Below are 16,651 nucleotides of genomic sequence, written 5' to 3'. Positions count from 1 at the left end.
TGGATGGACAGCTATTATTGGGATTCTGGTGTGAAACAACCAGTCACTACAAAAACTTAAGCTATTAGAGTTGGTGTTATTTAATCATTTATACTTCACCACTCCTCTTTTTGGGTTGGCCATACACACGACACATGTAAGGTGTAGGCGCAACTTGGGTTGGGCTCAACCCAACCACGACGGGTTCAACCTGATGTTGGCTCGAGTTGGGCTGGGTTAGGGTTGGGAAAAGCCAACCCGATTTAAATTCGGGTTGGGTTAGGGTTGAAGCAACCCGACCTACGTCTTCAAATTTTATCATGATTTTTTGAAGATTGTGTTTTTCTTTGTTGTATTTTTCTGTTTGGTCGTAGATGACCCGATCCCAACCCGACCCGATTTGGAAGCGGGTTGGGTTAGGGTTGACCATCCTCAACCTGAGGCTCGGGTTGCGTCGGATTAGGGTTGAGGGAATGCTATTGCGGGTTGGGTTATGGTTGGCCTCAACCTGACCCGAGTTGCACCCCTAGGTTTAGCCCCTATTCTTTGTTGGATTTTTAATAACAAGGAGTTATTGGGTTTTGAACCAAGGATCTGCTGTGAGGCAATAGCTCTAGTACCATGTGAAACAACCTATTACTCCAAAAGCTTAAGCTGTTAGAGTTTGTGTTATTTAATCATTTATATTCCAACACTGCAAGCAATGCTAGCAACTAATTTTGGTGTCTCACTCGAGAGAGATCTATGCATTTGCAACGAGACCATTTATCTTGTTTAACAACATGAGGTAACGCAAAAATTACACAGATCAGATGAGTTTGCTCTGGCGTAAAGTCATGGGTTTGCTCCCCGGTGACGAGCGTTCAAATCCCCTCTTGCTTACCCGATGCGCGTGGTTTCTGGGTGATTGCGCGCATCCGTAGGGAAATATGGAACTTTATTATGGATCTCTATGAAAATCATACCCCATGAATGAACTCATGTAAGATTATTAGGGGTTCACATATATGTGAAACTACCTTTTGGTTGAGTTTAGATTATTTTATATCTAAAACTCTTTGTTTGTCATAAAATGAGTCGTGTTTTTCAGTTGGATTACAGATCTTTTCTGATATAGACCATATTGGTGATGTGGATGCTTCAATATTTTGTTTTGAACATCACACTATCTATCTATTGGATTGTGCTATATATAAAACATAGGAGGAGATTGTTGGATATGTTCTAAATATAAGCCCAATAGATAATGGACCTCGATGTAGTGGGCCCATTTGGGCTGGAGCCCATTAACCTTCACCGACTCAAACCCTTCAATATTTACAACCGTAAATAGGGGCTAGGGGCAGCTGTCTTGGTATTCCACTTTGATACCTTGGGAGTAATGCTTCAAGCATCTTCTAGCTTGTTCTCCTTTCTTCCCCCACCTTCTCTAACACAAACATGGGATGATGTGCTTATGCTATATAATTACTGTCCATATTACTGAGGATGGAGATAGTTTAACGGTTTATTTTATTTATTTATTTTAAAAACATATATTAGGTTCGTTAACGTTTACCTTTTTTTTAATGAGGAATGATAGATGCAAGGGCCGGAGAAATGGCCCTTGAATAGATCCGCGTCATTTTTAAAGTCGGTTGAGAAACAACCGAATTCGGTCCCACTTAACGACGAGGATTTATCCAGGGGCCCTTCTTTAGCCCTTGCATAAAGAGGGCCCTTGCATCTATCATTCCAATTTTTTTATTATGGAGAATAAGAAAGGCCACTGATATTTGCACAGCCATTTTTTGACGATGACACTAACTCACCATGTCTTTTTAATAGACCACGAAGAGCTGCTTGGGAATTGTAATAGCTTTTGAGAGCTACTTAAATAATAAAAGACAAGGTGGATTTGTGTCATTATCAAAACATGGTGCAAATATCAGAAGGCTAAGAAAAATTTAAAACTCTGGAAAATGGCGTGCTCCCCAAATAGCCCGTTTTGTCCATTTCCATAAATCACTAAAAAATTAGATTTTTTGAAGTGAAATAGAGTCACGCTCTGTGCATTTCTCCTACTGACTTTTGGTCCCACCGTGTTGGAAGGATCTCAAGCCGTTGATCAGCATCTTAACGAAGAATGCTCTTCTAAATATCTATTGGCCCGAATAGCTCTAAGTCCATCCAAATGTTGTTAAGAACATCTTGATGGGCCAAAATATAAAATATTGAACTATATGAGCTCACACCATTAAAAAAAACTCCATTTTTATGAGCTTTTATATGGTGTAAGCCAACAATAGACCTGGCAAACGGGTGGGTCGGGTTACCCGCTGGTGCGGGTCGCACGGGTTGCGGGTCAAAATGATCCGCATTCCTACGGGTCAGCAACCAGGTGCCTCGTACCCAGTGCGGGTGGGGTCGGGTCGACCCGCGGTTACCCACATTTTTTGCCAAAACAATGTTTTTGGGTGGAGATAAATTCACCCCCTTCTATGTTTGAATTCACCTCTAATTTTCAAAATGGACGGTACAACCTACACCATAGGGTGATCCAAACTGTCCATTTGATGGGCCACAACGTAAATAGATTGTGCCCCAAAAATCATTGCCATAGAATGATCTCAACCGTCCGATCTATAGAAGTTTCTATATTGTGAGTCCCTCTTTAGATAGGAGGGTTAGAATCATCCTATGGTAATGATTTTTTGGGCACAACCTATTTATATCATGGCCCATCAAATGCACAGTTTGGATCATCCTATGGTATGGGTTGTACCGTCCATTTTGAAAAATAGGGGGTGTATTCATGCTTAGTAGTGCGTGCCCTCTTTTAAAAAAAAAATATTTAAAAAAAAATCCAAAAAACCCGCACGGTTACCCGACCCGACCCGACCTATGTTTTTACGTGTTGGGGTGACCCGCGGTTCGATTTTGACGGGTCACTAAAACTCCGACCCGTGCTGGCAAATTTGCGGGTGGGCTGGGTCGACCCGCGGGCACGGGTTGTTTTTGCCAGGTCTATCCAACCAGTCCATTTGATGGGCACAATGTAAATAGACTCTGCCCCCAAAATCATTTCCACATTATGATATCGGTAGGGGCCCACAATCGGTTGTCACAATCCCAAATGAACAGGACCATAGAAATCTCCACAGATTAGAGGGTTAGATCATCCTATAGAGAAGATTTTTTGGGCACACCCTATCTACGTCGGGGCCCAACAAATGAACGGCTTGGATCACACAAATAATGCAGGCCGCTATCATTTTTGCAAAGTACTAAAGCACACACGGGCTTACACCGTGTAAAAAGTCCATATAAAATCCTGAGAAACAGATTTTGGCGCCACAACCGACTGTAAGACTGAGAGAGAGAGAGAGAGAGAGAGAGAGAGGTCTTCAATGGAAGTGGAAATGGGTAACTCTCCAATGGAAGTAGACACCGAGGAGGAGAATCCATCAACAAAGCTTAACAAGGGGAAGAGCGTGGTGTTAGACCTCCCCCCCTCTGATAAAAAAGCCACGCCATGGGTCGAGAAATATCGCCCTCAAACCCTAGCCGACGTGGCCGCTCACCGCGACATCGTTGACACCAGTCAGTAATATGATATCACATCTATCTCCCCTTCCCATTTCCCCAATTTTTTTTTTTATCAAATCCTATTTTCTAGGGTTTTGATTGAATGTGGGTTTTGAACAGTTGATAGGCTTACCAACGAGAATAAATTGCCCCACCTCCTCCTCTATGGCCCACCCGGCACCGGAAAGACGTCCACTATACTTGCTGTTGCCCGAAAGCTCTATGGGGCCCATTATCAGAACATGATTCTTGAGCTCAATGCGTCTGATGATAGGGGGATTGATGTTGTTAGGCAGCAAATCCAAGATTTCGCTAGCACCCAGAGCTTCTCATTTGGGTATTGTTTTTTTATTTCCCCCTCCTATCTATTCAATTCTACATTTTAGGGTTTGGTTGTTATTTCTATGTTAAATGATGCAATTCTAAGAGCTTATGCTTTTGGAGTAATTGGTTGTTTCACATTGTATAGAGCTATTGCCTTACCTAGGTCTTGGGTTCAAAACTCAACAATTCCTTGATATTAAAAATACACATGTACACGGCTAAAGTAGAGCTTCTCCTTTGGGCATTGTTTTATTTTATTATTTCTCCTGCCATCCTTAATGTTGCTTGCCTAGATGGGTCCCACTTTGGGTAGAATAAATTAGTTTGTATTTTGTGGAATTTTCTCTCTAGTTGTTTGGTATGGATGGGAGTCTTAGAGATAAGGGTTATCTAGATTGGCTTGGGTAGGAGTTTTAGAGGCAGTCGTCAAGTGGGTTTTCTATAAATAACATGTTAGTAGTCTTTCTCGAGGGGAAGAAGAAATTTAGGTAAATGATAAATGCACCCATTTTCATCGCTTGGGACACCTGACTGCATTGTACATGGCAAGCAGGTCACTTCATTCCTTAAGTGTGAAGTACATCAGCCCCTTTGTAGTCATAGATACATTGCAGCTGGGTGTCCCTAGTATTGTAAAGGGGCGCATTTATCATTTCCCAAAATTTATCCTGGAAATTGTCTTCTTTGCACACAAAGGAGGACTAACCCTTCCCTCGAAGTGGGTCAACTCTTTTTTACCTTAGCTTTTTTCCGCGTTGCACTGCATCCGCATTCCGCGTTTTGGCCTACAGAGTCAATAAAAGCTCCGTTGACTCTCCCAAGTTATGACCGTGTCAACCGCGTTCTTTGCCGCATCTGCACTGAGTCGACAACGATTTTTCTTTGCTGCGTTCTTCATAACATCCATGTTTTTAAACACTGCTTTGTCCCATAACAGCTCCAAATCCAACCCCCCAACCTTTAGATGTCAAAGTGAAAAAAACACTCAGAAACGCTTCTAGGCAGTTCCTCTAGCGCCAGTGCCCGCCAAGTGCTCAGTAAAATTATTGATAGAGTCCAGGTTAGTGATTTTTTGTCTTTTAGAGGATCTTTAAATAGTAGCTGAGTTTCTTAGCGTTGTCATAGAATTTACCTCAAGTTATGTAGGTATCAGTTACATTGTATCGTGTCTTTATATTTATTTTTAAGTGTCTTAGTATCTTTCTAGAGTCCACAGGATTGCCCTGCATGTCGAATCATCCACTTTCCAGAGTATATATTCAATGACTCCACGAGACTAGCATACGTCTACTCGACATAGTTGAATTCTTCATACATGGGGGAATTGATGTGACATGGTCCATTTGATAGTTGAAAGCCCTATGTGCCATTCAGTTATATGAGGCATTTTTTATTAGGTTTTATTTCTTAGCTAGTTTTATTTCTGTTTTTGGACAATTTATGCTAGATGTGGGGGATGTACTCATCACCTAGGGCGCCCACATGTAACTAATTAAAAATAAAAACTTACTATTTTTGGTAAGTATGCACTTACTAGTTTTAGTAACTGTAGACTTACTATTTTTTGTTAGTACAAACCACTTAAAAGCCCCATCCCTCCTTATAATTAAAAACCAAAGGAGGAGAGCCCTAGAGAGGAGTTTGGCGTGTGATTTTCTCCCCAATAGCTGTCGCCCAAGAACAACACCCTTCTCTTTCTTGTTTCTATAGGTTTTTCCTTCTTCCCTTCTTTCTCTCTTCATTCCCTTCATCCTCTTCTTCCCTGTCTCCCATTCTTCTCCTCTACTTTCCCCTCCTATATTTTCCTCTATTCCTCTTTGTTTTGTCTCTCTACACTTGTCGACTTGCAGGCCAGGAATTTTCTTGCAGCTAGCAACTCCCTCATAACTTTCCCTTCTTTCCTCCTCTCCATTGCTTGCCGGCCTTCTCTTATCTCCCTAGTGCAGCCGGCAACTCTTCTTTTCCTCTCTTGCAGTCTTCGAACAACAACCTACTGTTCATAGGTTTTTCCTAGCATTTACTTCCTTTCTTCCCACTCACCCTCTTCACTCTCTTGTTGACGAATAGTCAACTGTTATAGCTGCTGTTCAACTTCTGTTTGATTACTGATGTCCTATACGATCTGCTGTCCTGTACCCCTGTACAGTAGATCCAACCATCACTTTCCTCCCTGGGCTGCCTTTGCTGCTCCCTGTTGATTTATGTGCAGTTCCACCATTTTTTCACCCTTTTCTTCATCACTGGTGCTGGTTCAGCCCTTAGACGGACCTTGGCTGTTGCTATCGCTCCATCTCCTTTTGGGATCTTCCCCCTCGTAGGGTTTGAGGTCGAGGCACACACGATCATGTGTAATATGGCCTTTATTACCCACCGCCCTATATACACTTCCATTTGACGCCATTTCTTGACCTGCCCCTTTTCCACCCATACGGCCATACCTTAGGCTTTTGGGCCCTAGCATTGTTTATTGTACATCTTTTCACATTGTGGATAGACTGTACAGTATTGTTTCTTCTTAGTTGCATGATCTAGTGTAGAAATATAATATCGAGCAATGGAACATAAGTGTGAGTTGATATAGTTTAGGATTCTTGTGAAAGAGTTTGGTTTTGATGTTTGCTGATGAAGATGTTCAATGAAACTCTGGCAGCTACTTACATTGCTAGTGATCTAGTGTTTAATTTTAATGAGAGGAGAAAACTTATTGAAGTGGATCGTCACATTGTTCTTGACAAGGTTACTATCAAGTTTATGTCTACTCCATGTGCAAGGTCAAAAGACCACAAATGTACTTGCTCGCAATCAGTTTGGTAATATTTGTTCCAAGTTGGGCACGGATATATCTAGGCTCCAACATGAGGGGGAGTGTTAAGTGTTTGTTTATATTTGAGGTTGCATTTAAGTTTTCTATGAATTTTTTGAATGCTGAACTTTTTGGAGTAGTTCCTGTATGTAAGTAGGCTTAGTAAGATAAGGCCCATCTATGATGACCCTAATGGCATCAGTTGTAATTACTACAACTTATTATTTATAAAAGCAAAAGTCGTGAGCTTGGGGCTTTTAACCTTCATCAAAACTTCTCTTTCATCTCTCTTCTTCCCCTCTTCTTGTTCGTTGTCTTCTTACTCCATATGAATTGGTTTATAATTTTTTTTTAACATTGAACAATCTTTCACGGCAGTGATACTTAATGGATGTGTCAAAGCGCAGGCAATCACTATTTATCATCATTTTATTTTCATTGCAGTGCAAAGTCACTAGTGAAATTGGTCCTATTAGATGAGGCAGATGCCATGACGAAGGATGCACAGTTTGCCTTGCGTAGAGGTGTGCTGTTTGCATATATTCATTGTTCTTTAGGGATCTGCTAGCGTCCATCGCAAAAGGCATTTCACCTATGGTCTGTCCTGTATCAGAGCACCCACATTGTGAATGAAGACAAAATCTGCTGAAAAGTGAGCCTGTGTGGCTGCTCTCACATGCGACAGGACAGACCATTGGCGAAATGCCTTTTGCGATGGACGCTAGCAAATCCCATATTTAATTTTTGTGAGGACTTCCATGCTTACTATTTGTTTTAATGATTGTGTTTGTTGCAGTGATTGAAAAATACACAAAAAGCACTAGGTTTGCACTCATTTGTAATCATGTCAACAAAATCATTCCGGCGTTACAATCAAGATGTACTCGGTTTCGTTTTGCTCCTCTTGATGCTACTCACATCACAGAACGCCTTCAATATGTAATAAAATCTGAAGGGTATGTTCTTACAGCACTATGTTTGCACTCGTAATCATGTCAACAAAATCATTCCGGCATTACAATCAAGATGTACTCGGTTTTGTTCTGCTCCTCTTGATGTGTCTTGATGCTACTTACATCACATAATGCCTTCAATATGTAAGGGGTGTGTTAAAGTATAAAAGATAAATAACGCCTTTCTCCAACAGCTTAAGCTTTTGGAGAAGTTGGTAAGTTAACAGGGTGTAAAGGCCTTTAACTCTTAGATGAACATCTAAGTCCTCTTAGATGAACGGTTCAGATTAGCTAGGTCTGGCTGTAAAGGCCTTATGCTTATGTTTCTTTTTTTTCCCAACTAGGCTTGATGTTACTGAAAGCGGGTTAGCTGCACTTGTGCGGTTGAGCAATGGTGACATGAGAAAGGCTTTGAATATTTTGCAGGTTCAAATCAATCTTACTTTAATTTTTGTTTTGTTTTAATTTTGATATATATTGTTTTCTTATAGCTTCTTCGAGGTGTGGATCAGATAAACTACATTATCAAAACTAGATGCTATTTTTTGCAGAGCTCCAAAAAGTTATGTGATTACCACTATGCTTACTATAAAGAGCTTAACACTTATTATTATAGTACTTCTTAGATCAGATAGCCTACAATGTGATAGCTGATGTGCTATTTCACTATAGATTTTAGAATTATATGCCTTGAAAATAATCATATGTTCCGCTCGTTGATTTGTAGAAATAATGCTGTCATGAACCTTTATTTTTTGTTAGTTTCCCATTCAAATTGCACTAGGTCTCGACACAAACAAAATGGGCCATGGATGTGAGCATCTTGTTTTATTTTTTACGACTCATTATTTTGAGATGTGTTTCTGGCCACAACTGAAAAATAATGTATTTCTTCATTGTGCTTAGATTCAAGAATTATCTTATGGATACTTTCTTCGAGATACATTTTGTTTTGTATTCTTGCTAGAGAAATGAAATTCGATTTCTCTGGGGACTTTCTTGGTGACAAGCCTTGCATGTCTAGCTTGGTCAAAAGCCTCCATAATGTGCAATAGGTTTTTTATTTGCAATATTTTGTTATGGCGTGGGTAGCTTAAAGAGTATACCTTTTTAACAATTAATCACATGACTTAACCATTTTGGTCTTATGTTGGTTTCTTTTTGGTCATGTTGACCGAAACATTACATTGACAATATGTCGGTTGGCTTATTGAAATTTTGACTGAAGTCACTCTAAAACTTAGCTTTCCACGTATGTAAAGATCTTAGAGTGACTTCAGTCAAAACTTGGTTGAGGTTTATTCAATCCAACAGTCAAATTTCAGATCAGATTCTGTTCGGATTTATCCTCCTAATGATGATGGTAAAACCTTAGCATCCACAGAAACTTTAAATTTTGAAATCAACGATTACAATGAAGTTCACAATACTCGACGGTGGAGATTAATCAACCCAGCCATGGTATTCAATATCAGATTTGATAATTTTAATCACCTTGATAATCAGAGTAAAACCTTTGAATAAAATTAGCACTTTATATTTGAAATCACACGTATGTAAAGATCTCAAAATTCGAACATGAAAGAAGAGTGGTGGAGGTGTTACCTTGGGAAGGTAAAGAAAACTATGAAGATAAACCCAGGGTCTCATTCCTCTATAACTGAAAAATCACATTGGCGGGCGATCAAGATATCTCATCAAGATCAAGAAGAGAAGGTGATTTCTCCCTAAGAAAATCTCATTTTTTATACCATATCATCTAAAAGCGATGGAATGTAGGCCTAAATATATAGAGAAAAGAAGAGGTTCAAGAGAAATCCAAAACCCTACCAAATATTCCCCTCTTTTGAAAAATATGCCCTTCACTTAAAGCTTCCTCCAAAACCTTGTGAATAGTGACATGAATAGCGTGAATAGTATCTTGAATAGTGTCATGAGAGTGGTGTGGGCCCTCTTTTATCTATTTCACTAAGTGAGTTAAGTGCAATGTTTTAAATTTCAGTTTTGGCCACCATGGAAATAGAAGTTTCGATTGGAAATTTCGGTAGAAATCCGCAAAATCACGGAAACTGATGAAAACATACGCGAATCATAGAATATTTGGATGAAGCTTCAGGAAATGCTAGAATAAACGCAAACACACACTTGGAAACCATCACTTAAGCAAGAAATTATAATCTGCAATGGTTAGTAACATAAAAAAAAAACAAAACAATGCACATTCGATGCTGAGTATGTTTGATAATTCAGTAATACTACATTTCATATGTAATTCGTATAAACATTTAAACACAGTACATATACTCCGATTCACATGCAATTCATATAAATATGTATACATATTACATACACCACATTTCACATGCAATTCATATAAATATAATTATGTTACACATACTGTTATAGTATACCACTAATCCACTTACGATTTTGATTTCAATATGCATTTCAATTTCAACATCGTTTTGATGGGGATGGAAATGAAAACAATTTGTCATTTCGTGTCAGTTTCTCAGTGGAAATTTAAAACTATGGTTAAGTGGAACTGTTACGTGCCTAATTGGCCATAACACAAATAAACGAAAAGAAAATAGAAATGCGGGATAAAGAGGTTGATTCGAGGCAACCGGACCTTCTAATGGCTCGAATCGAGAGGAACCATCACTCTCCTAGAACAAAGTCTCCTTTGTGCTGTAAATTTCTCCTCCTCCTTTCATTCAAGTACAACTAAATAAATACAAGTAAGAGAGAATGCCACATCACAAGTCCATCTACCCACTTACAAGACACATCACCAAAAACTAACCCCGTAACTCTAAAACACATAGCCACTGCATAATAACTAGATAATAACTAACCCCATATACAAGATTAACTTGCACATATCAGGAACTTAACGAGAACACCTATTATACCCTTATGACTTGAGACCTTGTAAAAGACTCAAATAAAACCATACCTATTATCACTCTGGATTGAAATCTTTTAAAAGACTCAAAAAACCTATTAAAAAATACCCTAACGCTAAGATAGGCCCCATCATCCTATATAGATCCTCCTTGATTATTGAAAGACGGTGCCCAGCAATGGCTTTAAATTTCGTTTTTGGTTTTGATTTCGGCCACCACGGAAATGGAAACGTTTCGGTTTCAATTGGAAATTTTGGTGGAAATCATGCAAAATCAAGAAATATCTGGAATATATATATATATATATATATATATATATATATATATATATATATAGAGAGAGAGAGAGAGAGAGAGAGAGAGAGAGAGCGGTTTCGACACGCAAGTGTAGATAAGTTATCTACATACTAGCTTAAAATACAGTGGAGGGCATATTGTTTGGGTGATCCAAACCATTCATTTGATTGGCCCTCACATAGATAGGGTGTCCACAAAAAATCAGCTCCATAGGATCATCCCAACCCTACGATTTGTGGAGGTAAACTGGACGTGTATAAACCTTTGCAAATCTGTCCATTTTTTGCCTCCACGGTTCGAAGGGTTAGGATGATCCTATGGAGCTGATTTTTTGTGGACACCCTATCTATGCGAGGGCCCATCAAATGAATGCTTTGGATCACCCAAACAATGTGGGCCCCCATTGTATTTTAAGCTAGTGTGTAGATAACTTATTTACACTTGTGTGTAGAAACTGTTTTCTCATATGTATATATGATAGAACTTTAAGACGAAATTTTAAGAAATGTTAGAATAATCATAAATATGTATTTAGAAAACATCAAATAAGCAAAAAAAAAGAAAAAAGAAAGAAAGAAAAAAAACCATGACATAAGCAAGAGTGCAAGACAACCATCTAGAATGGTTTAACAATATCAAATACCTAGTGACATGCACTGTTGCACATGTCCACATTTTGCAATTCGTATAATAGATAATATATATACAACATATTTCACATGCAATTCATATAAATAAATTGTATAACACACACACACACATTCTCACTCACACACAGATAGATATATATATATATATATATATATAATGCACTTTGAGTTTTGGTTTCGTTGTGCCTTTCAGCTTTTGTATAAGTTTCGGTGGGGATGGAAATGGAAATATTCGGTCATTTCATGTCAGTTTCGGTAGAAATTTAAAAAGAACAATGATATGGTAACCGAGTTAGCAAAACTATGTTAGCAATCTTCTTCCTTGGTCATTGGCTTGTTATCTCTTGAAATGGCAAAACTACGTGCCATGTGGCATGTGGGGTTTTGTTCGGTTCACTCCAGGTTCCACTCTCAGTCTCCAAAACAGCACTCATTTAAAAACTATGGTGGTATTATCATGTATTTGATCAAGTATAATTGCGCATTTTAAAATTTATATTATTATTTTATTCAGAGACTTCCTTGGTGCTCCCACTTCCTCAACATTTGGTAATTCTTGATTCTCACTTTCACTTTCTGCAACTAAGATCACACAAAATTGGGTTTCAGTAAGTAGTCATATCAGTTGAAGCTTATGTCTGATCTGTTGTATGAAATCAGCTTTCTTTGGTTTGTCCTATCCTTACGTAAATGAAATTCTTTGACAAAGTGGGAAGTGTCACGTTTTTTTAGATTACCTTCTTAACATACACAACCCCAGTTAACTCCACTGTTTAATCGTTTTCTCAAATTATTTCTTTTTCACTTAAATTGTGCATAGTGTAGGAGTGATTGTATTCCACGTGTTCTTTTATGCCAATAAATTCTTTATTACATATAGAAATACCTTGTATTTTTGGTATCATAGTTCAATACGAAGTAGTTGAGATAGAAGTCTTTTCCCATTAAAAGAAATACCAACTTTGTTTATGGATAATTGCTTTGACGTGGGAATCATATTAACAATGGGGCTGAAAAGGATTTTATAGTACATCATTGTCCTGTTAGTCTTGTTGATAAATGCAACCTTGGGGTTTTATTCTGAAATTAACTTGCCGATCATTTTTCATGTTTGCAGTCCACACATATGGCTTCTCAACATCTAACAGAAGAAGCTATTTACATGTGTACTGGAAATCCTATGCCTAAAGATATTGAACAGATATGCTTTTGGCTTCTGAACGAATCATTCACAACCAGTTTTAGGCGTATCCAACAATGCCTGTTGTCCATTATTGTGTTTAAATTTCGAATATTACATTGATATGCTATACTAGAAAATGTTGAGTTTTGTCACTTAGCTTCTTGTAGTTATTTCTGAAGTCAAGATGAGGAAAGGATTGGCATTGGTAGACATTGTGAGAGAGGTCACCATGTAAGTAAACACATGTTTTTAACAACTCGTTGATTTTTCTTTGTTTAGGTTTTTTTTAATGATATTTTTCTTTGTTTTAGTCAAGGTTTTAAATTTCGGTTTCGGTACCGATTTTGGACCCCACAAAAATCCGAAATTTGGTATTTGTTCTTGAAATTTTGGACAGAATTTCCGAAATTTCGCAACATTTTTTTTAAAAAAACGACATTTTCTCGAAATTTTGGACTGAAATTATCGAAATTTTGGCCGAAATTTGGTATTTCGCGAATTTGGAATTTCAGCGAATTTCAGCGAATTTCAGTTTCGGTCCCCACCGAAATCCGAAATTTCAGTCCGAAATTTTGGATTTCGGCCGAAATTTAAAACTATGGTTTTAGTACTTCTGTTTACAGGATCTCATGACATGCATTATGCTAACAGGTTTATATTTAAGATCAAAATGCCGTCGGATGCTCGAGTTAAGCTAATCAATGATTTGGCTGACATCGAGTATGTATCTCCTTCCTTGTTTTGTAACATAATTCTTTTTTTTTTTTGAATGATTCTTATGATCAATTTCTAGAGAGCTGATATATGCACCCTGTTCTTTTCGTAATTTCCACTCCTTTTTAGACTCCATTATTTCATACAATTCCTTGGGCATTGTACCATCCAGTGGGAAATTCTAAATAATGACAGCCTGACAGGGGTATGTTGTACCAAAATAAAGGGGTGGAATAATTTGCAGACACTCACCAACACATGAATCCTCACAAACACACATAAACATGCTTAATAATTTGATATGACTAAGCAGATACATGTTAGCTACATCCTAACCCACATTCTCTCTGGCATGAGCTTATTTGTCCATAGATTTTATGATGTATTAATTGAATTAGCTCGACCGACAAAACCATCCTAGGATATAAATAATGTTTGGTAGGAGATTTCAGACAAGATATATGATATTTGTATGACATTCATGATTTGTTCCCTGGGATAAACAATGGAGGAACCAAGTAGAGACACAATGCAGTCGTGGAGCATCATCATTGTTGCAATTGGGGTAGCTAGTTGAAAAGAAGGAGCTACGCTGCTTCGGTGAACCCAGTACAATACTTTTTCTTCCATGGTATGATAGGGTCATTTAGAGGCAACTCTGGGAATTTGGATTATGGCAGAGTTATAGCAATGGTGCTGTCATATGGAATTGAACTGATCTCTATGGATCAAAGATGCAACATTTGAGAAGCAGAAATTCCATAGACAAGATAAATGGCATCCAAGATGCAAGCTTCATTTTTCATGTGTGTGCGTTTATGGCTTCCATTATTTGTTTCCTTGGGCTAAAAAAGGACCAACTAATTAGAGATGCAGGGGAGCAGCATCATTGTTGCAATAGAGGTAGCTAGTGGAAAAGCAAGGGCTACGACAACCAATGTCAACTGGAACACGGGCTGCTCCATTATGTGGTACCGAAACAAGAAAGAGGTACAATACTTAGCAGAAATTCCACAGACAAGATATATGGCATTGATGTAAACTTCAGCTGGAAAAAAAGTTAGGATTGGAGAGAAAACTATGTTCAAAGACGAGAATTGAACTAATATAAGTAAGAACGGTGATTGAAATGAGCAATTATCACTGCCACGATGGCTTGAGACATTTCTTAGACCTTGTAGTTGAGGTTTTTGAGGATTGGTGCAGGCAAATAAAAAACAGTGATTGAAATGAAAATTCTGCTCAAAACGGTCCTAAAACCAGTATGTTGCTGGAAATTGCAGTAAATGAGCAGAAGATTCAGAAAATTGACTGAAAATAGATGAAGATCAGCAAGATAATGATCGAGATCAAGAACACGATGATAGAAACTGAAATCTTATTCAATTTTTGATAAAAAAAAAAAACGGAAAGAAGTACTTAGCTTGGGTCACCCTTGTAGGTCTCATCGGATGTCAATGAGAAGCCCAAATCGTCAGTCGCTTGGAGGACTGAAGTGGGCCTCTATTCTAAGTGTAGCAGTTCTAATAAGTTGTAGTTTATTGTTTGTTTCCAGGTACAGGCTGAGTTTCGGATGCAGCGATAAGCTGCAGCTTGGTGCACTGGTCACTACTTTCACAAATGCTCGGTGTTCTCTGGTTGCCGCTGCTAAGTAAATCACTTTACTCCTACCCACCATATGTTTGTAAGTTCTTTTTGTTTCTTTTCAGCGTAAGAATGTCAAGTGGCCGCTTGGGTCACTGTAGATTTCTTTAAGAAAATGTGAAATCAATGACACTTTAGCTACATGAATTTGGAATATGGTTCAATCAACACTGATAATAGCATGGGTCTTTTTCGCCTTTTTAATTATCTTGTTGAAGAATTCCATATGTTGAAGTAATCATAATGGGATTCAACAGGTAAAAGTCTTCCCATTGCATGCCAAGATCCCTGCTCAGTGTGATGGCACAATTTAACAAAGGGAAATGATATTTCCACCCACTTTTCTAGTATTCTCCAGCCGCTTTTTTGTATTAGAACAACTTAATTTCCTCCTTTTGTGCATTTTCTTGAAAATGAAGCCATTTTAAGTGATACATAAAAGGGGGATAGAACTGGTGGGAAAGGGGTTGGGTCTAGGGGAAAAATTATGAGCAAAAATATTTGGTGGAAAAAGATCCAGGGTCTAGTAAATTTGCAATTTTCTTTGAAAACTGGGAAAATTTGTTATTTTAGCTCTGTTTCTTTCACCTTAGAATGGGCATAAAACAAATTTTAAGCTTTGCATTCTGCCTAAACAGTGTCTTGGGAGTAGCATAAAATAAATTATGCATTATTGTATGTTAGGATTGCACGATTGATGTGGTTTTTGGAGATCAACGCAGGGCCTATCAAGTGGACGGTTCAGATCAATCACGGATGGTAGTTACCATGCTGTAGTGGGTGGGCTATCCTTTTTACATGTATTTTAGAAGAAATTGAGAAAGAAAAAGCAAATAAGAACAACAACTGTCAAGAAAAACCTATTCTAAGAAACAGCTTGTTCTCTCTCCGCCCAGTTTGATAGCAAACAAAGCAAAACCCACCAAAGAAAGATACCTTTTATAGAGCTCTCTACGCCTATGAATAACTCTAGGTAGTAGTATATTTTGTGGGTTTGGCTAGGGACCCACAGGGAAGCCATTTTGTGGGCTGGTGTTGCATGAGAGCAGCCACATAGGATGAATTAAGGCCTATGTGGCTATTCTCATGCAACAGCCAGTCCGTAAAATGCCTTCTGCAATGGTCCCTAGCAAATCCCATATTATGTAAAGCAGCAAAGTAACTTATTTTTAAGGGATTTGCTATTGCTTTTTGGCGGAAAAAGCCATTTCAGGAGAGAACTGCCACCTCAGATGAATAATACAAAATCTGCTAAAAATTTAAGTCTGGCGCATCTCCGGTGAGCATAATTTGTGGGCCATCAAAATCCGACAACCAGAGTAACGGTCTGGATCAACCAAAAGTGGATGGGTTCACTATGTCATATTGGCAAAGTGCCACATTGTTTTTCTATGAAGTCTCACCATACCTAGGAGAGGCTGTCCTGTACAAGTTCTCAGAAGGAAGGAAGGTAATTCTTCATCACTCAACTTAGAGATGAAACGACTAAGGTAACTCTTCATCACTCAACTTAGAGATGAAACGACTAAGGTAACTCTTCATGACTCAACTTAGAGATGAAGAGAGACTTAGAGATGAGGAGACTTAGTAAAAGGTAAAGAAACACTCTATAGCACTCAACGTAGAAA

The 16,651-nt window shown here is 38.4% G+C and overlaps 1 protein-coding gene across 1 annotated transcript; it reads left to right on the top strand.

Annotated features, from left to right (window-relative positions):
• Positions 1-3,303: 3,303 nt before the first annotated feature.
• On the top strand, positions 3,304-15,227 carry LOC143848152 (replication factor C subunit 3). The gene is made up of 9 exons (XM_077356997.1): positions 3,304-3,561; positions 3,667-3,883; positions 7,118-7,197; positions 7,470-7,629; positions 7,971-8,052; positions 12,600-12,729; positions 12,833-12,896; positions 13,317-13,385; positions 14,935-15,227. Exons 1-9 carry the CDS (start codon positions 3,369-3,371, stop codon positions 15,032-15,034), a joined length of 1,095 nt encoding a protein of 364 aa, XP_077213112.1. The 5' UTR covers positions 3,304-3,368; the 3' UTR covers positions 15,035-15,227.
• The last annotated feature ends 1,424 nt before the right edge of the window (positions 15,228-16,651 follow it).

This window comes from Tasmannia lanceolata, unplaced genomic scaffold, assembly GCF_043159265.1.
Source record: "Tasmannia lanceolata isolate RefF3 unplaced genomic scaffold, GAP_Taslan_0.1 ptg000016l, whole genome shotgun sequence".
NCBI lineage: Eukaryota > Viridiplantae > Streptophyta > Magnoliopsida > Canellales > Winteraceae > Tasmannia > Tasmannia lanceolata.
Note: the sequence above shows the minus strand (reverse complement) of the source record. Positions and strands in the feature narration are given on the sequence as shown.

Coding starts and splice junctions, on each gene's coding strand:
- LOC143848152 (XM_077356997.1), top strand. CDS start 3,369: ATGGAAGTGGAAATGGGTAACTCTCCAATGGAAGTAGACACCGAGGAG. Junction 7,198..7,469: donor ACAGTTTGCCTTGCGTAGAG/GTGTGCTGTTTG, acceptor TGTTTGTTGCAG/TGATTGAAAAATACACAAAA. Junction 7,630..7,970: donor TATGTAATAAAATCTGAAGG/GTATGTTCTTAC, acceptor TTTCCCAACTAG/GCTTGATGTTACTGAAAGCG.